This window comes from Coloeus monedula (genome assembly GCF_965178545.1).
Source record: "Coloeus monedula genome assembly, chromosome: 24".
NCBI lineage: Eukaryota > Metazoa > Chordata > Aves > Passeriformes > Corvidae > Coloeus > Coloeus monedula.
In genome coordinates this window covers 2,978,195-3,003,802 of record NC_138804.1, presented here as the reverse complement: position 1 = coordinate 3,003,802, position 25,608 = coordinate 2,978,195, and the positions used below count along the sequence as shown (strand labels likewise).

The following is a 25,608-nucleotide window of genomic DNA, read 5'->3' as shown; positions in this document are numbered from 1 at the left end:
TCCCTCGCCGTTCCAGTCCCTTCCCTCACGGCGCCCCGCCCGCGGGCTCGCGCCGCCTGCCCCCCCAGCCAATCCGCGCTCCGCCTCCGCGCCGCCGGCCAACCGCGTGCCGCCTTGTTGGGCGGTGCCCGAAGCCACCGCCTCCGCGCGGAACTGTGGGCAAATCACCTGTGGCTGCGCGGCCTCCGCGCCCGCCCCGCCCGGTGCGACCGGGAGCGGCGGGGGAGCGAGCGGCGGGGGCCCGCGGCTCCGCAGCCCTGGCACTGCCCGCACGGCCGGACCCAGCTCTGGTACCGGGAGCCGGCGGTTCAGCTTCCGGGTGAGCGTGCGCGGGCGCCGCCATGGCCGCGGGGCAGGAGGCCGCGGTGCCCCCGGGCCCACCGCGCTGGAGCCCCGGCCGTGCCCGGCGCCCGGTGCCCGCCTGAGCTCGCCGAGGAGCCGCCTCACTTCGCCATGCGCCCCTGGTACGTACCCGCCGGCGGCACGGGGCGCCGCCGCCTCTCGCGGGGCCCGGGCCCGGCCCCGGGGGCTCCGTGCCGGGGGGCTCCGGCCGGGCAGGTGCGGGGACCGGGGGTCTGGGGCGGCGGAAAGTTTCCTCAAGGACCTGTTGGCTGAGCGGGCGCGGGTTTACATCTTCCCCTGTGAAGTTTTCCTCCCATGTCTGTTCCTGCTCTGCTGCGGACGGTTGAATGCAATTCCTCGAGGTGTAACAAGCTCGGAGTGCTTGAGGAGCGCTGGTGGATCTGGCTGTAACAGCATTCCCTGTAACAGCATTCCCTTTGGATTCTTCGGAACTGGCAGATTTAATGCCATTTAGTGCCTAATGATGCTTCATTGCTGCCTTAAAATAGATATTATTTATTACTTGTGAAATAATTAATGTTCTCATACCGCATCACCTAGAGATAATTTACATTTAATTACTATATGGGGCTATTAAATAGCCTTTGGCGTTAGAAAGGCAGAGAAGTTTGGTGATCCCTGCCCTGTGGAGCAAAACAAGAAGCAAACCAGGGCGTTAGCTCCCGGTTTCCCAGCGTTGCTGTGCTCTCGTGTCTCTGTTTCTGGCTGGCACCAGCCAGCACGGACGTGCCTGCGGTGACATCGCCAGGCAGATGTGCAGGGGTTGTCAGTGCCTGTGTTATCCTCGTGCTGCTGCCTGGGTGTCCAATCCTCAGGCATACTTGAAACTGAAATTTCCCAAATGCCTGTTTGGAATCCAGTGGACAGCCACTGTGATAGCAGATGAAAAATGGGGTCTGGAGGAGAAAACCACAAGGGACAGGCCCTCTCCACTCAGCACTGAGAGCTGTGCCACTACAGATTTCATTTTGGTATCAGACATTGATAGTTCCTTAGCAACAGCTGGACTAATCACAGCAGATAAGCCATTCCTTTTCCTCCACAAGTGCTCTGTTCACTTTGCACTCTCACTGGATCTGTGCGGGAACATTTCAATTGCCGTGGGATGTTTTGTGTTTCATACCCTGCGTGTTTCTAGAACCCCGCTGCTGCCCACAAAGGCCATGGAGAAGAGGTTGGAAGCCAAGTCCAGCATCAGCGCCCAGTTCCTGTCACGATACTGCCTGGGAAAAGCTGCGAGGGAGCTGGGAATTCTGCAGCTGTTCTACCTGTGCACTTGTCTGTGTGCCTTGTGCTCCTCTGCAGGTGATTCTTCTGTTCTCTCTGGGACTGTGTGTATGGTTTTTTATGGTATTTATCCCTCTTACTTGTTTAAAATACTCTGAGAGAAGTGAAATGATTTGCTGGTAGACATTGTGGGGTTGTGTTTTTTATTGGTTTCCTTTTTAATTGATTTTTTTTAAACTAACAACCCAAAGCCATTGTTTTTTTTTAACTAAACAAAACACCACCCTTAGCAGTTACTAAATGAGCTCTCAAAAGCTTGTATCTCAGAGAGAGCTTTTTCTGACCTTAATTCTTGACAAAATGAACAAGTGATAATCTGGAAAATAATCTAATTTAAGGAAAGCAACTTGGAAACGCAAGAATGTTTTTTAGCCCTAAGATGTTTAACATTCTCCCCAAGAGCAGTGTGTCAGAAGTCTTTATTTGCCTACAGGCAGTGGTTATGTTTGTTTTTTTTATTTCCTGTTCAAACTTGAGTAACCAACCTCCTGCTCAAGTAAATAACCAAGTTAGTGGTTTGGATGGAAGTTTTCCTCTGATGCATTGTGTGGTGTTTGGGAAGGGGCTGGTTTGCTTTGTTTCTGAGTAACATGGAGGTGTTCTTCAGGCAGCTGCAGCGTCCTTGTTGTGTTACTGGACCTTCCTAGACAGTTCCCAGTGGCAAATTTGACTAAGCTAATGAGCTGTGTGACCTTAATCAGCTAATTTAGACCCTGAAAAGACGTTTGTATTCCTGGTCCTAGCAAAGGGTTGCATGTTTGAATGGTGCGTTTCCTTGTCAACTGGGCTTCCTGCATGCATTTCCTGGCTTTAATAATTTCTTGGAAGTTTAGAGTTAGAGCTCCTATGAGACTCCTAGAGGGTGTTCTAGACAGTGTTGGTTGTTTAAGGGTTGCTCTGCTTGGAAGAGTTAAAGCCAGGAATCATAGAGTCGTTAAAGTTGGAATGGTACACGTCTGAGGTCATCAAGTCTAACCATTAAATGAGTGAAAATTCCGTTAAATTAAGGTTGTTGCGTGTGCAGAAATAAACATAATTATATGGACATAGTTACCCTGATGTAGACGCTTTTTCCATTGCAGAGTTTTTGTTATTTTGGGCTTGTTTGTGTCACTCAGGCAGAGGAGTTTGTGAGGCTGAGGAGGAATTATGGCTGCCTAGAAATGAGCGTGGTCATGTGGAGTTACGCAAGGGGGACTGTGTTGACATAACTGACTGACGTGTGGCAGGTTTAAAAGGTCCACAGAGTCAAGTCTTTAATCATTAATCTGCTATCAGGCAGGATTAACTGCCTGGGCAAGTCTGTGAACTGGAGGTTATTAATAGAAGCTGTTCCTGTGTGTTCCATTCCCCTGCTGCTCAGCAAAGCTGTGAGCTGCATCCCTGGGACAGGAACTCCTGAGTTCCTGGGAAGAGCAGTTTTCTCCACTGACGTGACAAAAACAATATGGAGAGGTGACTAAGCACACCCACTGTGCAGGTGTCTTGTGACTTGTGTGGTGCTGAGCTTAGGGGGGAGCCCATCCTCAGGAATGTTCCTGCTTTCCACAGATGAAATACAAGTGTAGACTCTCTTTTGTCCCGGGGCACTTGGAGCTGTTTGAATGTTTGATGCTCACCAAAGGCCATGGAACTTGAAAATGAAAAGTGAAAATCAGTATGTCTCTGTGGAAAATTCACATCTGGAATGCTAGGCTGACGTGCTGGGAGTTGCCTGTTCACTTCTGTCATTCCTGAGAATTATCTTGAGTTTTAAGCTGTCCGTGTACAGCAATTCAGAAAAACATACCGGCTAATTTCAAATAAACATGTCCTGGGTGGGCATTAGTAGAGTTCTAGAAATGAAATGTGGCCAAAATATTAGTCAAATCTTGTTTTAGCAGTGTGTTAAAAGAGAAGCAGAATGCTCTCAGCATGGTAGTGTTGTGTCATCTGGGCTAAGTCATGGCTCTGATATGCTGAGGAGATGCTTCTGGGGAGTCAGGCTTTACGTTTGAGATGAATAAATATAATACTTGTGTTATGAAGTGATTTGTCACAAGGGATATCTTCCCTGGGAAGATTTTTCTCTTAAATGTCTCCCATTCTGTGTGTGCCTCAATTCTAAACCTGGTACTAGAAAGTGCTGCTGAATTTCACTGCTTCTATATCAAGCCTTAATTTGAGTGGTATGTGTGAGCCGGAGCTGACATATGAGGAGAGATGGATGAGCAGTGGTTGAGGAGGAGGAGGAAGGATTTTAGGAATGTGGGAAGCAGCATATTTCCCTCATCCACAGGATATATTAGGGACAGTGATTCACCTTTAACAGAAAGGGAGTTTTATGGGCAAAACGTAAGTCTGAGTGGATAAGATCCTGTTGAAATTCACAGGAATGGTGTAATTCTTCCATTTGTTACTGTTTTTCCAAGTCTGGAGAGAGTGCGTGTGCATACACGTGGGTATGGTGTGTACACACGTTCCATACTCTGTTCTAATTCCAGACCCATCAGGTTGGTGCCAGGTGCTTGTCCCTGCCTGTGACTATGACAGTGGTGTCAGGGACTGGCTCTCCTGGCATTTCTGGTGTGATGAGGTTGGCTGTTGCCCTGGGCACACAGATTCCCTGTCTGCTCTCTCTCCAAGGAAGTGCTGTGTGTTGATGAGGTGTGACAAGGGTGCTGAGGATTTTAAAGGTGCTGATGTCAACTTCTCTTGCTGTTGAACATTTACAGAGTTTCTTTTACACTTCATTGCTCAAGTGAGGAGCTTCTCCCCCTTCTGCACCGTGGTGGGTTCAGACATCCTCAGGGAGCTCTGTTCCCCATGACATGGTCCCTAATCTCAAGTTCATTCTTGATCAGGATATTGTAATTTAAATTCAGACTTTATTTTAATGGAGAAAAATATTTCCCATTTGTGTTGTGTTCAAGAACTCCGTTCTTGACAGGGAGGGAGCCAGATCTGGAGCATATTCTCCAGCTGCACAACTCCCAGTCCAGCAGCACTGTTTGTAAAGTAATCTTCCAATGACCTGTTATCACTTGGATGCTGAACACAGCACAGTGTAACAGTCCCATAGGTCATTAGGCTATTTTTAGGGAGTCCTTAATCTGCAGAGCTCTGAATTTTGGAAGCCTTTAATCCATTGATCCCTGCAAGCACTCAAAATTTTCATGCTAAGAAAAAAAAAAAACCCGTATGCAAAGCAGTTGCTGCTTTACTGCAGAGCTGAGACCTGAAGCAACTTGACTCTTAACAGAAATTATGTCAAATGTTTGAGGGTTTTTAATGAAAAACACTATGTCAGGGTGGGTAGCAAGGCTTTTCCTTGCAGACCCTTTTTCTAGAAGCTGTGAACAACTTCCCAAGTGGAGCAAATTCAGTCAGAATAAGCAACTGATGTCAAATATCAGCATGGAGGAGTCAAAAATGCCTCTGTACTGGCTTGCACCAAGCCAGTGTCACTGTTTGCAGTGTTTTCCTTCTAGGCAGACTATGGGCAGAGAGGCAAGGCCATTATGGGTTAGAGTAAGGAACTGCACTTGGGATTTTGGGATTCGGTTTCTGGCTCTGAACTTGCTCTGTGACCTTGGGCTCGCTGCTCAGTCTGGGCATTATGGGCTCGTCTGAAACAGGAACATTTTTGTCTTCACTTCTGCTGCTGTAGATGGCTTTAGCTCCATGCCTGTTGGAAAGGGTGGTGGTGGCTTAGGTAGGAGGAGCAGATTGTTCCTTACAATCTTGTGTAAGTACTGGATACTGAGGCCGGGTAGAGATTCTGAGAAGTCAGATTTGCTTTCCTATATACTCTCTCCTGCATTACTCCTGTGCCCCAAATTCGTCTTGACAATAGTGATTCAATCTATTATCCAGTGCTTTAAAGGATTGAGAATTGTCTGTCTTCCCTCCTCTTTCTCAGATGCAAACTGGAATGGATCTAAATGCGAGCTGGGGAAGATCCTGCTTGGCAGCCGTTTGAGATCGTGGGTAGGTCACCATTTGCAGCTTCTGGAAGGGTTCCATACTCTGACCTCCTGTCAGACCACTTGCTGCCAACGCCCCACCTGTGATGCCTTTTGGTTCTTGGAAAATATGTGCATCCAGGTGAACTGCACTGTGCCTGGCATGTGTCAGGCCAACAAGACTGGCTTTTCGGATTCTGTTTTGGTGTTTTTAAAGAAATCAAAAAGCACAGAGCACTTGCTAAACTTTCATATGGAAGGGGGCATGAAGACTTGGAGTCACAAGTGGTTGGACTGGGACATCCCTGTCCAGAGGAAAAAAAGACTGCGGAGATCATTCCAGAAGCAGAGGCTGTCAGGTAACAGAGTGCAGCTCCTGAGAAGGGATCTGGCAGAGAGCTCCAGAAGCAGCCGGAGCGAAGCCAAGCGCTTGAAGGATCAGGTCCTGAGGCACTTAGTGGCAGACAGAGCTGCTCCTGAGAAAGAAAATCAAAAGCAAGACTTGCTGAAAAATGGACAGAATCCAAGAGAACAGAACCCCAGAAGCCCACTCCCTCCTAAGAGCAGTAATGTGAACAGGTCACAGGATGCCGATGGTGACTTGCCCCAGGTAAGTGGTTGCTGGGGCTGGGGTGGGGCTGTCTGGGACAGCTGTCCCCCTCCTCAGTCTGGCTTTAGGTAGATTTTGACTTGGAATTGCCCACGTGATGGGATACCTTTTCAGGTTACCAGTTTGCAGCCTGCTATCAACAAGGCAAGGCCAGTGGTTTGGGGTTTTGTTTGGGTTTTGGGGTAGGTTTTTCCCTCATTTTCTTAGCTGTGATAAACTATCTTTAAGTGGGAAGGTGAGGCAGGATGGGGTCCATGATAATTCTTATCCTCTGTATAATCACACAGTGTGCATGCCAAGTGAGAAGGAAAGGTGATATGTCAGTGGGAATTGTCTGGGAGCTGAAAACTGTTATCTGTAGAAGTACCTTTTTAGGTCCACACAATAAAATAGGCTGTTTTCATTGAAATGCTGAATCAAGGCAGTTAATTACATTATTTTATAGAGTTATGCATAGAGCTCACAGTGTACTTCGATGTCAATCTGCTTGCTTGAGTTGGCATCTTAATGCCAAATGTTCTCTTTTTGAAGAGTGCTCCAGTTTCTCAAATCCACCAAAGCTTACCTTGGCACTGGGTGAATGAAACCGGTTTAGACTCTACTCCAAACACATACAGTGTTAAGCCGGTAAATCTTGATGTTACAGAGAATTTGGCACATTTGAATTGTTAAGTGATGTTTGTACTTTTACATCTGCAAATAATTTTTGAGCCTTATCTCAAAAATGCTTGTGCACTCGTGATGGTGAAATATAATTCTGCTTTGTGAAACTGTTCCTGAAATAGCTTTTGCCATGTTTCAGGGATTTGGCACTGTACAAAACTGGTGCCTCTGGTTCTGGAAATGACTGAATTTTTCTCCTTGTGTATTCAAATCCTGGCTGCAGGTAGGGCTGTGACTGCCTGAGCCACCACCCTGGAGCAGGATGTGGCGAGCAGCCAAGGGACGCTGCCGAGAGCTCCCGGGGCAGCCAGGGTGACGTGTGTGAAACCAGGCACTAAAACTTGACAAATGTTTGATTTTCCAGAACCCCCCCAGCATCTGGAGCTGACTCAAGCTCAGCTTTCTCTCTCCCCTGCAATGCTGCAGCATTTCTACCCTCCCTGTTCTTTCCTTTTCCTAGCAGTTGAGCTGAGCTCGGTGACCCCATTCTCTCAGCTGTCACACGTGTGAGGAGATGTCTTTGCAGCCACTCTTAAATGTCTTCTCTTGCTCTTGGCAAGCAGCTTTTACATCTCCCTGCTTGTTCCCTTTCCAGGTTATCCTGCTGTTACTGTCCAGGGTGTGCCTAGTAAACTGGTTGCAAATATTAAATTACTCTGATTAATCAGCTTCTGAACATTCAGGATTTCCCATCTTTAGGAAGTGCTCCCCTTGTCATTAATGTGAACTGTTGGATGTGTGCTGGGGAAAGGTTTTTACTCTCCTAGATGCTTTTTGCTAATAAGAAAGTCCATGACTCTTAACGAAATGCAAGTTCATCAAAATAAAAACTTCTTGCTAAAATAGAGTGCCGTGATGGAATTCCTGGCAGTCACATTTTTGAGGTTTAGTATGGAGTTTTTGAGAAGAAGGAAGAATTAAAATATCCACCTGGGCTAATTCTGGGATTATTGAACCATCCAACTTTACCTGCAAAATGCAAAGCCAGCTCTGCAGCTGTCCTTGCACTTCAAATCCAAGAGCAGTTCACTGTGAGCCAAGGATGCAGCATTGGAGGCTGTGTTCTTGGGACATGGCCAGACCTTCCAGGAGGGAGATATTCCAAGTTGGGTTGGTTATGGACCAAAATAAAGTTACACACATGCTGAAATCAGTAGAGTTTCACCTGGGCTACATTTGGCCCAATCCATGGAACACATGGCTTGTTTAATAGTGTTCTTTAGGAGGGGTTGGAAGATGGGGATTGTACTGGCTCTTCATACCTGAGAGCATCAAACACCTGAAGTAGGAAAGGACATTGGAAATAAAAGTGCTTTTTCTCCTCTGCTGCTGAGCATTGAATGTGTGGAAGGCTCTTGCAGGGTCAGAGAAAAGGAAAGTGACAGTTTTGGGAAAACATTGCCTCTGTGGCAGTTTCTCTCTTGCAGTTCTGGTGGCTCCACAGCCATCTGCAATGGCATTTGCTGCTGTGCAGTGAGCATTAATTTCTGGTTTTACTGTATCCATGCTATGGAACCAGGATAAACCACAGTGCATCCTGCTCATCAGCCCTTAACCAAGGAAGGAAGATTAGTACTTTTTCATTAAAGTGAGTGACATTTTCCAGGCACCAGTTTTTTTCTGTCTCGCTGTAGAATTCCTTGTCAATTTTAAAATATAGCAGCACATTTAATAGCCAGTCAGGAGAAGCATTTAAGTGCAGCACTGCTGATGAACAGGGCTGCTGCAGCACTGCAGCAGCTCTGCAGGCGGACTGGGAAAGGCTGGAGCAGGAGTGTTGCAACAGAGCCAGAGAACTCATTCCTGCCCTCACATCAAGCCCACTGTTTGGCTCTTGCTGTCACACTTCCTGCGAGTGCTGGGTGCTTTTCATCCACAAGGAACAAGGAAACGTCTCTCTTAACCACCAGCACTAACTCTGTAATGGTTTGTGACATTACCCACATTTTAGTGTCTTAAGAGTCTTCACAGATGTGGCACTTACTGCTGACAGCAAGGACACCATCTAAGCTGAAAAGAGCCCATTTTGTAAATTCAGACCAGGTCTATTTAAATTTAAAAATAAAAGAAAATTCCAGGAGAGAGATATTTTTCTCTCAAGTAACTTGAGCTCAGTGTGGATTCTGATGCACAGGGCTGCTCTAGGCCCTCTAACAGACATGGGACTCTCAGACAAGGACATTGGGTTATTTGTCTCAGGCCAAAGGCATTTAGGGGTGGAAATCAAAATTGTCTGAGGCTCCTGTGTTGACTCAGGCCAATGTGCCACTTCTCTCTGTTTTCTCAGCTAATAAGATAGGACAGCTGGCAAACTTCTAGTCTCCTTGTCATTTATCCCCAAGAATGAAATAATCTGTTCTTTGCTTTAAAGAATTCAGAGTTATGGAGCAAAGATAAGAGATGTCTCAGCTTGCAAGCATTAGAGGCATTTTTGACTGTTATGTTGCCCCAGGCAAAGCTTATCTAATTCGAGCTCTCCACAGACATTTGGCTGTCAATTCATCCTGAAGACTTTTGGAAGGAAGAGGATCTCTCTTAACTGTAAAGTGGGGGTTTTTTGGGAATTAAAAGTGAGTCAAGAAAGCATTCAGCTCACTGAAAATATTACCAAGCAAAGTGGGGACTCTGCTGTGGCCAGCGGGTGAATGTGGATCTCCTGTGTTCTTGTGACCCTTCTGGGCTGATTCTTGAAAAGCAACAAGTGGTTTCCCATAGTGGTAGGAAGTCAGGGAAACATTCTGTTCCTGTGCCTTTCCTAAAGAGTCTGTCTCACTTGAGTTCCTGCCTGGCTGTTCCCCTCTTTCTCCTGCCAGCATTTCAAACTTTATCTCGAGAAAAGGGGGTCAGTACCCTTTGCAGTTGTCAGTGGGTGGAAGATGATACAGCTTGGGACATCCAGCTATCCTGAGGCCACTGATGGAAGAGCAGCATGCCAGATTTTTCCTGAATGGATTCCAAAGAATCCATAGATCTGATTAAGTAAGCCCATTAGCAAGTAACCAAATAAAGGAAGATGGCTTATGTCTGTAACACTAACAAATAGTGCTTGATTCTTTGGTCCATAAAGCTCAGATATTAACCAAACAATTGTTTTACATTCTGTGACCAAAAGTGAGCTATGGCGAGAGGAAATGATTTGCCCAAGGCTGAAACAGAAACCTTGCAGGGAAGCCTTCAGTGCCTTTACTGGTGCTGCTGGCTTGGCTGGTTGTTCAGTGTGGGCAGCACAGCTTTATTTTTACAACCAACATGTAGTGTTTTCTAAAGCCCAGACCAGTTACTGACAAGGATGTTGTCCACCGTGGTCTGGAGTGTTTTCCCAGTTCCTGTTTCCTGGACTGAATGCCAACAGCGTGGTCTAAAAGCTTGAGTATATTTCCTCCAGTATGAGCTTTTAATCATTCCTCTAATGGGGAATAGTGGTGGGAAATTCAGCTCCAAAGTGCTTTCCGAGTCAAAGATGGTAAACTGCTCCATTTAAAATATTTAGCAGATGTTCTCAAAATAGAGTTAGCTAAAAAAAAATGTGCTACACACATGGACCTCATCGTGGAGGGTAAATTGTCAGGAGTATGGCCTGGCAGGCTAGGAACTGGAATGGGGCTAGGTAAAAGGAATCTTCTGATGAAAGAAAGGAAATTGTTCCTACCACTCTGATTATTTTCAATCAAGTGGCTCATCCTGTGTGGATGTGAGCAAACTTTGTGCCCTGCAGCTCAGCTCCCTGCTCCAGCAGCATCTCCTGAGGCAGGCATGTAGGGAGCTGTGTGTGTCAGCTCACCTTGCTTTGAAGAATGATTCCAAAATAAATTTCCTCTTGCTGCAACAATTTAGTTATTACATAAAATGCCAGTGCAGTCTTCCTGCTTCGTGCCGACTGAATGACTTCAGGAAAAGGAAATCACAGCCAAAGTAAATAAACCCCAGTTTGTTGTCCCTGTTTTTAGGGTCTGTCTTATCCCACTTTTATGTTCTTTTAGCTCCACTCACTGCAGTTTTGAGCCTGGATCTTCTCTTATATTTGCCACATCAACAGCCTTGGTACTTAAATGCTGTAGCTAAATCTGGTGTTAATTGGTGTTCAGCTGGGGTAGAAATGGCCTGTCTGCTGTGAAGGAAGAACATGGAGAAACACTTCAGAAGAGAGAAGACGAAGCAGAAAAAAAATCCTGCTTCTGGGAAAACAAACCAGGGGGTTTTCAGCCTCCCTAACTGGAGAAAGACAACTTAAAACTGGCATTTCAGTGTTCAGATCAAACTCAGACAACTTTTTCCTTTACAGATCCACACAGGAACATCTGCACCAGAAGTATCAGTGCTGGCTACGTTCTCCAGTCCTGTGGCACAGGGCTTGACAGCTCCAGGGAAGACTGAGAAGCCTGGGCTGCCCGATGATGCCCATCCTCACTCCTCCAAGGCATTGCCCACAGCCAGCCCTGTGCCGGTGAAAAGCACAGCGAAGGCGCAGGTGGCAACTTCTGTGCCCAGTGGTGTTCCCACAAATGGCAGTGTTCCTACAGCCCAGACCAGCACTGCTGCAGCCCCAAGCACTGCTGCCACCACGCCAGGTGAGGACAGGCAGGGCTCCAGCAAGTATCACCTGTTTGGGCTTCTTCAAGCCATGCAGTGTGGAAAAATAGGAGATTATTATGGTACCTTGGAGAAAACGGCGAGGTTTCTGTGTCAGCACTCGTGCTGTCGGACCCTAGTGACTCCTGAGGTCTTGGGAATGGGACTTGGGCATCATAAATCTGCATGTGACTGTTGCATCTGAGGACAGCTGGAAAGTAATGGGGATATGTTAATTCCCAAAGTAAAGGCTGAGACGTGATGCGGGGCAGAGTCCCGGGAAGCATTTTTCCAGTAGCCTTGGCACGCTGCTATCTATCAAATTGAGCAGAAATCTTAATGTCTGCTCAAAAGAGGGTGTAACTGATTATTTTCTGTCCCTGAAGTGTCACTGCACAGTTCAGCCGTGGAGAACAGTGTACTTGGCTGTTAGCCCATGCTTTGCTTTGCAGCATGGTGATGTTTCTGTTCACACTGGTATTTCCTAAAACAGACTGTTGAAAATGCATAAAGGCCAAAATGCCCTTTGGCAGCTTTGTTGCCTCACCCGGGCTGTCAGCTCTCCCTGCAGGGGTGGCTACGCACAGGGAATGGTGTGTACTGCTCTGGTGTCTCAGAATTCAGTTAATCCAGTGTGCTGAAGTATTCACAGCTGAATTTCTTCTGAATTTAGGGTTCCTTTCCCTTACAAGGGAACAAATGGAAAGTGTAAGGGAAGCACTGCATCCAGAGATGTTTTTGGCAGGACGCTCATTGGCTGCTTGTGCTGACAAGTTAATGTGGGTTGTTTTTTTTTTTTAAGGGCTTACCACAGCTAAAACTGGAAAATATACTTTAAACATCTTCATTGGCTTGTCTGGGAAGACTGACATAGCCAGGGCCTCCCGGTTTTGCTAACCAACGCAAAGACGATGTAAAGGGTAGTTTTTCCAAGCTACCAAGTTTTTCCAAGGTTTTGGTCTGTTTGTCTGGGTTTTGTTTTTATTATTTCCTAATGAAATCTGATTACTTTTTGCCTTGGAATTCTTTGCAGGTGAAAGACTGATGGAGTATTTGGGAGGGGAAAAAAGGTGGTTAATTCCAGTAGCTATTAAAATTGGAAGATAGATAAATAATAGATAATAAAGGTGGAAAAATAGCTAAATGTTTAAGGTCCTTTTTCCCCATCTTTTTTAACTTGGATTTTTTGTGCATACCTCTGAAACATTGTCTTTGACAGGATCAAACTAAAGAAAGCATATTTTCTATGCATAATTCCCAGGTCCAATAATAAAAAGACAAACATAAAGTAAATGGGAAGGGAAGAGGGGGGATGAGGAGGCCGAGAGGTGTTCTTAAGAAATATGTTCAGCTTTCTGGTTATCTTAATGCTAATAAAAAGCAGAAGAAAATGTGTCCCTGGCCATAGTTTTCAAGGTTACCCTGCAATCTTTAAAACCTGTCAGTTTATTTGAAATGGAATGGCAAGAAAATTCTTGAGCGGGGGTGGAAAAGAAAATATAAATAAAAGGACCAGATTATTTTTTGAGCTTCCATACCCAGTGTGGCAGCTATGCAGGTTTAAAAAAATTCTCTTAGCCCTCAAGCAGTTTTTCAAAAAAGAAATTCTGTGGATTCTTTATGTATTTGTGAAGCTCTGGAATTGCAGTTTGGAAGTGGCAGTGTTTGTCTTGCTGTGCCATGAGCCTGCAGCCGAGTTCTCTGCCAAAAAGCTGTCAAGTAGAGCCCTTCCCATCCTGCTGGGCCTGGGTGAAGAGAGTCCCCTGTGCTGTGTGAAAGGGCCACGTTTCAGCGCAGTATCTGCAAAGAGAGAGGTGACTGAGCAATTCTGGGCTTGTCTAAATTTTGTAAACCCCATTAATGCTTCTGCATTAACAAGGAGAGCGAAACCTGAAACAGAAGGTCTGTTGAGGGACAGGATGTTTACAAAATACATCATTTGTAGCTGGGGTTTATTCCATAAACTGAAACCAAGGTGGATTTTATGTACATAATTTTTTTTCCTGATCCTCTTCCAATTCTATGTTTGTCCCTTTCAGCTATGAAGGAGCTGGTGGTTTCTGCTGGAGACAGCGTTGAAGTGACCCTGCCGAAGAACGAAGTTCAGCTGAACGCATTTGTGCTTCCTGAACCACCACCTCGTAAGGCTTCCCTGGGAATTCTGCTAAGGGCTTGGGATGTGAAAAGGCAAACAGTCATTATGTATGGCATGAAATAAGGGCAGTCTTGAAAATGTCTTTTGTTAGAGAGCGCTTTCCTGTGGAAATTTTTCATACTCAGCTATTACCTCATGCTGCCTCTTAGAGAAAATAGTGAGACACAAAAAAATGGAAAATGCTACAAAGCCAGTGGATTTGGGAGGTGGCACATTCTCAGGGTGGTGTGTGAGGAAGAAGTGGATTTTCAGCATCTATTCTTGATACTTGCTGATAGGAATTGAGCTGTATTAGCAAGTGATCGAAATCTGAATTGGGGTATTTGCCTGCTGAGGGACGGATGCTACACACTCCTCATTTCATCATGCTAATTGTTGGCAGGTATTTTTAAAGTTCTTATCTTAACTCTGTCCACTGTGGCAGTGGGAGCTGCAGAGGCAGGTGTGTTCCGTGTTGTGCAGCAGCAGGGATTGATTAATTCCTGTTCAAAAATTGGCATTCCTGTGTCTGCAGGATCTGAGGATAAGGCTTTTCTTTCTTATTGTCCTGGAGCTGTGATTGTTCCAGAGCTCTTTATTGCCTTAGAGGCTGAAAGATGGGTTTTGATTTCAGAGTAAATGAGTTTAGAAGCACAGATTGTCTCTTTTCCTGAGTATATTCCCAAAAAGGCGCAGCCCAAGCTGTCTCGTTTTTTCACAGTGCAGCAGAATGTGCCTTGTAAATGTTTAATACCTTTGCAGTTCTTTAGCATGGGAGAAAGACAGGCTTTGAAAACAAACATCTGGACCTTTTCTTTTTTTTTAAGGAACCACATATTCCTATGAGTGGGAATTGATTACTCATCCAAAAGACTCCAGTGGAGAAATGGCAGGGAAGCACTCCCAGACCCTGAAGTTGTCTAAGGTAAAGCTTTTGCTGCTTCTTATCCTGTTGTGTTAAATGCCAAGTGGAGAAGATGGGGACTCTGGCAGCCAGGAAACACTTGTATGGGATTTCAGGATGAATAGGAAATTGCATGATGGGCAGGCAGCCAACATTTGACTGCAAGCCCACTTCTGAGGCTCTTAGAAAAAGGAGATTGATCTGGCACGAGGGAAAGAAGAAATTGATTTCAGGAGGTACAAGCTACCTACAAGCAGTGTGACAAGGCACACAAGTGGCACAATTTAACAGTAACAAGGGGTGGGAATATTGCTGGAGCAGTCTGGTGGTCTGGTTAGGTCTGAGCCCTGTACTGCCCACTGGAAGAGGGACTTGCTGCATCCATTAACGAGAGCCCTGCAATACCTCATGTCCCTGGCTGCTGCTCTTAGACAAGCTCTAACAGGGAAAGGGTTGCCAGTTCCTGCACATGGGGATTCTTAACAAGGAAATAACTCTTAAGTACTGCGAATATACAGTTCTGTACTTGAGACATTCCTCTGAGCATTCTGGATTCTGCTGCACTCAGAAAAAATCTACAGGCTTAAGTAAGGATATCATGCAGAGCCAAGCCTTTTGAAAGGAGTGTGCAGGTCTCTGTGAGGGTTTCAGTCTTTTGGGTATCAAGATTGTTATCCAGCACCTGATCCTTCACCCTCTCATTTTGGCTCAACGGTGAATGGTCAAGGGGTGACTGCCTGGCTCATGTCACCTAGAAGGAAGAGAAGAAACACTTTCATTTATAAAAACATGCAAGAAGAGATTTTCTTCTTACATGTAGCCTTTCTCACCTCAAATGCAATCTGCTAGTACAGATTCCTGTGGCCAGACAACCTGAACTAATCTCTGTTATCTCTCTTCTGTTTGTCTTTTGTTGCTGGAAAATAAAGCTTGACTGACAATCCCGTGGCAGAGAGAAATACGAGTCTTTGGTTTCTGTGTAGCCGTTGTAAACTAAAATATGTATAATACCATTTTGGCCTGGAAACCATCCTTTGCTGTGTATGCAGAGGCTGAAGCACGATTGCTTGGGTGCTCCTGTGCCAAAGCACAGGAACTTGACCTTCCAATAGGTTCTGACAAGGTGCCACCAACCTGTAGGCAAATAATCCTTTGTGTTTGTTTCCAGCTTACTGTTGGCCTGTATGAGTTCAAAGTCATCGTTGATGGGGAGAATGCACACGGAGAGGGATATGTGAATGTAACAGTGAATCCAAGTGAGTGGTGGGATTGGATCTTTCCTTCACTTCACCCATCTCTGACAAACCATGGGGTTTGGTTATTTGACTAGACCCTGGTTTAGTGTGGTGATAATTCATTGTGCTGTGAACTTGCAGTATGTGTGTATATATACACATATATATGTACATATTAAATAATTTCCTGAGATAGGAAGCTATTGCTAACACACAGCTATTTTTGCTGTACTGTATCAAGCCAACCACTCGATAAAAGAGCTGGAATCCTGATAGAGAAGTGCTCAGCAAACACCTCACCCTGAAAGGCCACTGCTTCCATAAAAACTAGCTGCAGTCTGACAAAAAGCTTATAGCAGCAGGAGCAAAAACTGAAAGAGAAGACAGAGCTTTGAAGCTCCTTTGGAGGTTCATTTCTTCCCTGTCCAGTAAGGAATATCATTCCCAACCACAGGCAGGTTAAGTCAAATCTCATTCCTTATTGTAAAACGTAGTTTGCAGATGAGCTGGTGGAGATACAGCAGCTTGTGCTGACTGCCTCACTTTTTTAGATGGCCTGTGTAAAGAGACAACCACAGGTTTCAATAAAATCCCTTCATTTTGCAGTTTTCAGCAAGACTTCTTGTACAGCCTTTGTGGGCAAAGAAGGGCTCTCAAACTCCCTAAATTAGCAAGAGTGTGGCTGGTCTTCTGGGTGCCGTGGCTGATCATTTCCTTATAAGCAGTGACTTTGCAGCTGGCAGCATGCACCAAAATCCTTCACTTTTCAGAGCAGCAGCCACACTGTGGCAAGAAGCTGTAGGTGCTGGACCCAGTAGGGGAAAACTGATGCAGTACAGCCTTCCCAGAGCACTGGTGTGCTGGCATTTCACCTCCACACTGTTTGAACCCCCTTTTGGTAGCCTTGATTCCCCAAGCTGGTGTAGAACGTGCTGCAAACACAAATCACTGTTGCTGATAGTTTTGCAGTTCCTTGGCCAGAGCTTTCTGTCGTGGCCTGCCTGTAGTGTCATGGTAACAGCTGGGTTGTTGTTGCAGAGCCCCGGGTGAATCAGCCTCCTGTTGCCATCGTGTCCCCACAGTTCCAGGAAATCTCCCTGCCAACCATTTCCACTCTTATCGACGGCAGCCGTAAGTACCTGCAGGTTTAAGTGCAGCATCCAGCAGGGCTGGGTTGTGTTTGGTCCTGGGCTGGCCCTTTGCATAAAGTTTAAGAGAAACAGTGACACTGTCAAACACAATTCAGTGAAAAGAATTAGTCTCTCTGGCCAGGAGAGGGGAACACACACAACAGCACCTCTCTGTGTTCCCTTTTGAAGGGCACTGGCCTGAGCCAATCTCCTAAAAAAGGAAAAGCTCTGGAGGTTGCTGCTTAGAATCAAAAAATAATTACTGTCAGTCAAAAGTACTGGGCTCTTTGTTAAACTTTGAATGTGTCACCTTCAGTGACCCTGGCCTGCACGAGAGCTTTTCAGGAGTTCCTTTAAATAAATTCAGGTTGTCTTAGCCCCAACTAGCACTGATTTGTTACATTTTGGGTGTCTGAGCATAAGAGAGACTCTGGTCTTGGACCAAAAATACCTTTGCCTGCTAAGCCCAGGGCAGAAATAGGGACTGACCATCTGGCATCTGTGAAGCAGCATTTTCCAGCTCCTTGTATGTGTGTTTTTTCCCTGTTACTGAAACAGAAAGCACTGATGATGATAAAATTATCAGTTACCACTGGGAAGAGCTGAAGGGTCCCCTGCGAGAGGAGAAGGTTTCCAGTGATACTGCCATACTGACACTGACCAACTTGGTACCTGGGAATTACACATTCAGGTAGGTCACACCTGGGGGAGCCCATCAGTTCTATCCCTTAAGAGTGAAATGTATGGGATTCCTGAAGTATTAATCTGGTTTAAAAAAAACCAGTGTAAAACATGGAGAGAACTCCATTTTGTGATGTTCTCTCTCTCCACTCCTACACTTTCAAAGCTACACTTTTTGTAGCTTTGCACTTCAGGAGAGATAAGCTGTCCAGCTGCTTCTTATTCTTGACTTGTAGCCCTAGTTAAGAGGATGGCTGAAGGGAACAAATGGTCTGTCAGTGCTACAAAATGTCTCTCGAAATGTCACATCTAAACTCTTTGGGTAAAAGCTGAGAAGAATTGCAGTCTTCAAATCCAGCTCTTAAATGCAATGTGTTTGTCCCAGATAAGTGAATGAGGCGTAATGGTTTGATGCACAACCTGGGCAATAGGCAGTAGCTGATTTTACTTTTGTATTTGTCCTGTGTTTTTCCTTTGGCCTGTATTTTGGTGTGATGTCCGTCATTGCATCAGCAGATCTATTTAAAGTAAAACAAACTGGAGTACTTCTAACTGAACACTGCTTTCTTGTTAAGCAGTTGGCATCTGAACTACTCAGATCCATATTCAGATCCATATTCAGATCCAGGTTTAGCAAAAAGCAGATGTGTTTTGTGGTACCAGCCTACCTGAGGAGATGTGCTGTGTCCAGGCCACTTGTGGGTTAGTCATGTACTTCTGTGTTTCACCTTGGAACTGCTTGTTAGATTTCAAGTGGGAGATGGATGTGACTGTTGAATTTCTTGCATCACTTTGAGGCTGATAATTGGACATTTGGGGGAGGTTTCTATTCCGAAAAGGCTGTATTCAGCTCTGATCACCATCACTCTTCAGTGCTTTCAGTTCTTTTTTCCCCTCTTCAGTCTAACAGTCGTGGACTCAGATGGTGCCAGCAACTCCACCACTGCCAACCTGACTGTGAACAAGGCAGTGGATTATCCTCCAGTGGCCAATGCTGGCCCAAACCAGGTGATCACCCTGCCCCAGAACTCCATCACGCTCTACGGCAACCAGAGCACGGACGACCACAGCATTGTCAGCTATGAGTGGCTGCTCAGCCCCAACAGCAAAGGGAAGGTGATGGAGATGCAGGTCAGTGCAGGTCTCCAGTGTTCCACCTGGATTGCTTACTAGCTGGGTTTTTATCTGTAATCAAACCAGTTTTAATGGACTGTTAGCAAATGTCTCTTAGAATCCTATGGAGCAAACGTGTGATGATTAAGTATGTGCTTAAAATTAATTGCTTGTGAAGCTGGTATTTGTTTAGTGGCTGAGCAGGTGCACCAGCCTTGCCACTGGCATCCTGTTCCTTTCTTGAGCAATGCAGTTTTAAATCCTGCTGAAGAAGGGGGATTGAGAGAGGTGGGAACTTTTGAGTTGAATCTCGGAGTCTAAATTTTGCCGATACTGGCCAGACTCTCCTCAGTCCTAAACAGTACATGTTGGAACTTGTTTCAGTGTCATCATTTTTCTTTTAAAGATTATTACTACTGTCAAATTTATAGAATAAGAAAGTCCATGAATCAGGGTCACTATGTGTGGGATTTGCACAGGGCTCCCCAGAGGTTTTGCTGGAGTTGGGAACTACTGAATCCCAAAAGGTCTGCTTGTATGGCATTAACTCTTATGTCCCACAACAATGTCCTTGTAGCGTGCATAAATTCAGCTGCAAGAGCTTTGCATGCTGAAGTGGCACAGACTCCTCCTTCTGTAGCTGGAGTTGGTAATAACCCCCTAGAATGTGCTGGTAGTAGTTACTTTAGAATCAGAGTCTTCTGGTCCATCATCATCTGCATGAGGATTGTTTTTAATCCATGAATATCTTTTCTCACAGGGTGTGAGGACACCAGTCTTGCAGCTTTCTGCAATGCAGGAAGGTGATTATACCTACCAGCTCATAGTAACTGACTCCGCTGGGCACCAGTCCACTGCAGAGGTCACTGTGATAGTCCAGCCAGGTAAGCTGCCTTTACCTGCATTGCTGCTTCCCTTCCAGGGGTTGGAGGTGAGCAGCAATCTGTCAGCACCCTCTAGATCTTATGGTGACTTTCAGAAAAGCTGCTCTGATTCAGGACCATTCTGGGCTGGTATATTACTGATAAATGAGCAAAAAAAAGCTTGTAGGAATATTGGCTTTCTAGGCGGTTCTCTTATTTTACACAATGTAACCTAATCAATGTTTTCCTACAATAAAGGCAGGTTTGTATTTCCAAACATCTGTGTCTGCCCACAGTGCTGGGTCCTGGGACAGGAGCAGGAAAAGTGGAGCAGTACTTAGAGAATGAGAGCAAAAATCAGAACTCCTGGTTTACAGTCTCATTTTAGTGCAGATGTGTGAATGAAATAGTCGTTGGAATTCTTAACTGCTTTTAACCTCACTTTATCTGAGTACAAGGTAGTGGGCAGGAGATCTACTGGGGATCATGGAGAAGATCTTAATGGTGGGGTTTCCCACCTTTATGGCATGTGTATGCAAAGTCCTACATTCTTTTCCAGAGAACAACAAGCCCCCAAAAGCAGATGCTGGTCCAGATAAAGAATTGACTCTTCCTGTGGACAGCACCACTCTAGATGGCAGCAAGAGCTCGGATGACCAGAAGATAGTCTTCTTTCTTTGGGAAAAAACACGGTGTGTATCACCTTCCACATTCTTGTGGTACCAAATCTTTCATTTTAAACAAGTCACACCCCCACACCTCCCTTGTGTTCAGTCATGGTCACATTGGGCCTGACAAGCGTTCAATGACCTGAATAAGACAAGGATTTATGTTTGATTGGAGAGAGGTGGAGTTTTTTTTGAGCATGAGAAATAGCTTTACCTTCATCTCTAGGCCTGACTCCCACTCTGAGCATGGTGTGGCTCAGCAGTGTTTCCATTCACAGCAGTGGAGCTTGGTCTTGGTCTCGGTCTCATGGAGAGACTGACCCTTGTAATCAAACAACAGCAGGGCCTCCCAACTCCATGCTTTTGCAGTTTGTTTAAATGAGGCAGAGTTCTCTTCCGACTCTAAATTCCCTGAAATGCTTCAGGAAAAAGCCTATGAGCAACTTGCAGTAGCTTTTCCTGTTTGCTAATGCAAAGTCTGTGCAAAGCCCTAGAAATGGACTGTTTTTGCTTTGCACCTTTTTCTTACAAAATTGGCTCATTGTGCAGTTCACAAGCCAATTTGCTGAAAGAACCACTATTTGTAAACACCACCTAAATGCCGTTATCAGTGTTCCTCTGGTTTGAAATTAACCAAAACATTAAACAGCCAGAAATAATGCTTTTTGTTCTGGATGCTGCACTTACCCTTTAGATTATCTTGCTGTAACTGGAGAACATCATTTTGCTTTTTGTCATGGACTCTTATTTCCAGGCTCCTGTTTGGAGTGAGGCTGCCTCCAGTGCTCTATGCAAAGTTTAAACTGATCAGAACCCCTGAAAAAGATCAAAAACTGAACAAGTTCCTTGTGTCTTGGTTAGGGGTCCAGATGGTGTGAAGCTGGAGAATGCCAACAGCAGCATTGCCACTGTCACAGGCCTCCAGGTTGGGACATACGAGTTCACTCTGACAGTGAAAGATGAGAGGAACCTGCAGAGCCAAAGCTCCGTCAACGTCATCGTCAAGGAAGGTACGTCCAGCCATGAGCAGAGCTGCTCAAGTCACAGGTTATCTCTGAGCAGTTCAGCAAAACCTGTGTTCAGAGACAGTAAAAGTAAGGAACAGAGGGATACAGTGTGGAGAGCACTGAAGGAGCCTTGCGGTTTGCCCTTTTCTGGAAGAGCAGTATCTTCAGCTTAATCCTGCAGTATTTCCCTTCTCTTCCCTGGGGTTAGACAGGGATTTCTGGAGTACACTGGAGATCTGATGCAGTGATTTTTGATTGGGCAACACAAGATCTTTCTCCAAGTGCTTCCTCTCTGTTTATTTAGAGATAAACAAGCCGCCCGTCGCAAAGATTGCTGGTAACGTTGTCATCACCTTGCCCACAAACACAGCAGAGTTGGATGGATCGAAATCCTCTGATGATAAGGGGATTGTCAGCTACTTGTGGACCCGAGACGAGGGGAGCCCTGCAGCTGGGGTGAGCTTTCTTTTGTAAAGCATCACAAAAATCAGTGCAAGGTAATGTTGACAGCTCCTGAGGAAATACAAAGTTCCTTGTTGGGCTGTTACCTTGTCATATCATGAAACATGATGATACATTGTGCTACCTTGATTCTTTGTTTCCTCATACTTACTTTGTTCTGCCTTCCAGGAAGTCTTAAATAATTCAGACCATCATCCTGTCCTCCTCCTGTCCAATCTGGTAGAAGGGACCTACACATTTCACCTCAGAGTAACAGATGCCAAAGGAGAGAGTGATGTGGAAAGGACCACGGTGGAGGTCAAACCTGGTGAGTCTGGGCTTTGTGCTGTACCACTTTTGCCTACAGCCCTCTAGATACAGTATACTGGGATTAAAATGTGTCATCTAGTCCAGTTTAGAGCTGTAAACATCAAAAGTTTTGGGGGATGTGGTTGTGTTTTCCTGTGGTTTTTGAGGGCTGACTCTCACTGCTTCTGTTACCTCTGAAAGTCATTCTTGCGTCCCTTCCTTCAGTGCCATTCTCTGGTGCTGTGTTCAAATCAGAAGCATCCTGGAGAGATACTAAAAACCTGCCTTGTACCCAGGCTGCTAAATAGAAACTCTAAAGATCTATGCTATCTACATTCTCCCTAGATCCTAGGAAAAATAACCTGGTGGAGATAATTCTGGATGTGAATGTAAGCCAGCTGACGGAGCGGCAGAAGGGGATGTTCATCCGGCAGATAGGGGTGCTGCTGGGGGTCCTCGATTCAGACATCACCGTGCAAAAGATCCAGCCATACACTGAACAAAGGTGGGATTAATCTGGGAGGGTACACAGGGGGGAATTGCTTGAGGGTTTGGAAAATCAAGGCCTCTTTTCTCTTGGGAAGCAGATTGGACCATCAGAACATGTGGAGTTGTTGCTTAACATTGATATTCCTGCTCTGATCAGAGTTACCAAGCAGGTCTTGAGTATCTTTCTGGCAGGTCTTGAGTATCTTTCCCCTCTGGAGATGGTGCATTGTCCTTGAAAACTGGTGCTGCTAATGTCTTTTCACCTCAAACCTGTAAAATAAGAAAAAATTTCAGTTTGTTTTTTGAAAACTGTGGAGACTATCTGAAGGGATGTTCTGTAGCTGTGATTTGTAACTGGAGAAATAATGGGGCTTGGTGCAGGAGTTTGGTGAAACACTTACAACACACCAGAGGTGGTGTGTAACAATCCTCCTCACCTTCATGCCAAATTGTTAGTTCACAGAATCACTGACTGGTTTGGGTTGGAAGGGACCTTAAGGATCATCCAGTTCCAACCACACAGCCACAGGCAGGGACACCTTCCATTAGTTCTGCATTAGCTTTATTGCCTACACAACTGCTTCAGCTTAATGTACAAAAAATGTTGAAAGCCAATGTGAAGAGATAGAAGACCTTAATTTTGGTTGCTAGTTGGCTTACAGAAAACTGCATTTCTCCTAACCACATGGAAGTTGGCTGCTGAGCAGGGCTGTAGGTCAGGGTGGTGTTGCCTGCCTGGAGAGTGACAACAAGCCATGAGTGGCCATCTCTTGAAATAAGTGCAATATTGCACTTAGTTTCTATTAAACGGGGAGTAGTTTCAAAGTACCTAAAGCACTGAAGAATATTTAAGGGACATGCTTGAAGTCCTGCAGCAAGTCAGCAATAAATCTGCTGTTACTTTACACTTCCCTGGGTGCTGTGATGTATCGATTCCTTCATGTCCACATGGCCTGCTGTAGCAGGAAAATCAGAATTCATTGTCCATGCAGACCTGGAGAGCTGAGAACAGAGGAGCCAGCACTTTCTGTTGTAACATTAGCTCTCTGTCTCTGCCATGAGCAAGCCAGTCGCCCCTGAGTAAGGCAAGTAAGGGATTCTTGTCATTAATGCTTCATCTGTTTACATGTTCAAGCAGACAAAAGAGTGGGAAGTGTTATAAAGGAGCAGAGATTGTTTCTTGACAGATGGCTTTAAGATCCCATTTTTGCCTCCACTATCAAAGTAACTTGTGCTGTTTAAAAAAGAGCTTTTTCCTCTGCCTACTGGTTTGTTCTTTTTCACATACTCTGAGGGTTTCACTGATACCCCATTGACTCATAAATTCGCTAGTGATAATAAATCCCAAACATTCATGCATCCTCTTCTGAGTCTAAAGGATCCACAGGGCTCTGCAAGGTGAGCAAGCCATGAGGAACAAGTTCTTCTGTCATAAAGTTAATGCAGTAAAAGCTGCAGAATACAGAATCCTTCACACCTGGGCTGTTTTCTGGCTATAGCACTTGGTGCATTCCAACTAAACTTTGCAAAATACTGTAAACCTCCACTGTCTGATGCTGGAGCTCTGTGCTGAGCAGCTAAATGGACCCCCAAGTTCCAGGTGTAGTAAAGTCTGAGGATCCCACAGGGAGGAAAGGAGGAGAACATGAAAACAGCAGGACCTTAATGTTTGGGGATTTGATGCTTAGAATGAACATGCAAAGATCTGCTTGATGTGCAAACTCAAGAACTGTGCAGCCCTAGGTTGGAAAACATGAATGGATCAGTTATCCTGAAGGGTTTTCTGCTGTAGGGCCAGATCTGCCCTACAGCAGATATTTTTTTGCTTCCAAACAGAGCCAGAAGTCTGGTCTTCAAATAAATTTGGGATTCTGAGTAAGTCCCTCTAACGACAGACTGGAGAGTGTGGCTCTCTACCTGATGCTTGGAGAAGCAGCAGATAATAATTCTTGTCTTTCTTCCAGCACAAAGATGGTGTTCTTTGTCCAGAACCAGCCTCCCCATCAGATATTCAAAGGACGAGAGGTGGCCTGGACGCTGAAGAACGAACTGCGGAAACAGCAGTCGGACTTCCTCATCTTCCGGGCACTGGAGATTAACACAGTCAGTAAGTGAGAGTCTCTTGGGACAGATTTAACATCTTTTCCCTTCTTTTCAGCTGCCTGACAGAATAAGGGTACTAAAACCACCCACGTGCCCACACACTTACACTCACTGCAGGAGCTTTCATGTTAATAAATGGGAAACAGAAAATTAAGTCTGTTAGACTATTCACTAATCACTGATTTACCAATTAATTCTGTCTATTCACTATTTAACTTCTTATAAATAATTACTTGCAGAGTTGCTGTGAAGAGTTCACAAAACCAAAAGCAGATTGATACTTATGAAACTAAAGTACAGTGTTAATGGACTACAGCCACAGAAATGAGTGTCATCCTGAAAACAGTAAACTGCATGTCTTGGTAGCTGTGAGCCCACTTGTTTCCTGTGCAGCACAAACATCAGTCTGCAGGAAATGTTTCCCTTCTATCATTATTCTACAACTTTGCATTAGCACTGTTTTTCTTTTATGAGATCCATCCTTTGAGAATCATTTGCTGATCAGTTAGAGATTTGAAACTAGAATTGTGTAAAGTAATTACTACTTCCTGATCTTACCATTTTGTGGCCTTCAGAAGCTGTTTTTCAGTTCTGTTTGGTCCCTCCAAAGGATCTGTTTGTTTCTTTGTCTATCTCACAGGCAGGGTTTGAATTTGAAAATCGAAACTTTGTTTACTTGACAAATATACAAATTCCATAACTTGTAGATCAAAATGAGGATTTATTAGGCAAAATGTATGTTGCTGGTGAAGTGGGATGTTTCAGTTTGGCATGAGGCCCGGGTGCTTACGTTTGCACTTCTCACCTCTTGTGATTACAGCTGAGCTATGAGTGAGCTACAGAAGGGCCACATTCAGGTCAGAGCCTGCAGGAGGGGTTGGCTGTATTGAACTATTTTGTCCCATTTTTGCCTCACCTGTGAGTCATTTAGTTCACCTTGCTGGTTTTGGCCCCCAGCCTGTCAGCTGAACTGCTCTGAGCACGGGCGCTGTGACTCCTTCACCAAGCGCTGTGTGTGTGACCCGTTCTGGATGGAGAACTTCCTCAGGGTCCAGATGGGGGACGGCGAAAGCAACTGCGGTATGTGAACCCCCC

At 45.3% G+C, this 25,608-nt stretch overlaps 1 protein-coding gene across 1 annotated transcript in view; it reads left to right on the top strand.

The window, feature by feature from the left end:
• The first annotated feature begins 154 nt into the window (after positions 1-154).
• Positions 155-25,608, top strand: part of KIAA0319L (KIAA0319 like) — a 30,144-nt gene continuing 4,690 nt past the window's right edge. Inside the window, exons 1-18 of the mRNA XM_082296602.1 lie at positions 155-464; positions 1,502-1,668; positions 5,552-6,204; positions 11,150-11,435; positions 13,476-13,577; positions 14,398-14,495; positions 15,643-15,730; positions 16,748-16,840; positions 17,398-17,530; positions 18,423-18,651; positions 19,394-19,517; positions 20,056-20,188; positions 21,026-21,174; positions 21,476-21,627; positions 21,802-21,940; positions 22,267-22,426; positions 24,375-24,517; positions 25,471-25,593. Of these exons, the coding sequence (XP_082152728.1) occupies positions 1,527-1,668; positions 5,552-6,204; positions 11,150-11,435; positions 13,476-13,577; positions 14,398-14,495; positions 15,643-15,730; positions 16,748-16,840; positions 17,398-17,530; positions 18,423-18,651; positions 19,394-19,517; positions 20,056-20,188; positions 21,026-21,174; positions 21,476-21,627; positions 21,802-21,940; positions 22,267-22,426; positions 24,375-24,517; positions 25,471-25,593 (2,947 nt within the window). The 5' untranslated portion in view covers positions 155-464; positions 1,502-1,526. The remainder of the gene's footprint in view (positions 465-1,501; positions 1,669-5,551; positions 6,205-11,149; positions 11,436-13,475; positions 13,578-14,397; positions 14,496-15,642; positions 15,731-16,747; positions 16,841-17,397; positions 17,531-18,422; positions 18,652-19,393; positions 19,518-20,055; positions 20,189-21,025; positions 21,175-21,475; positions 21,628-21,801; positions 21,941-22,266; positions 22,427-24,374; positions 24,518-25,470; positions 25,594-25,608) is intronic.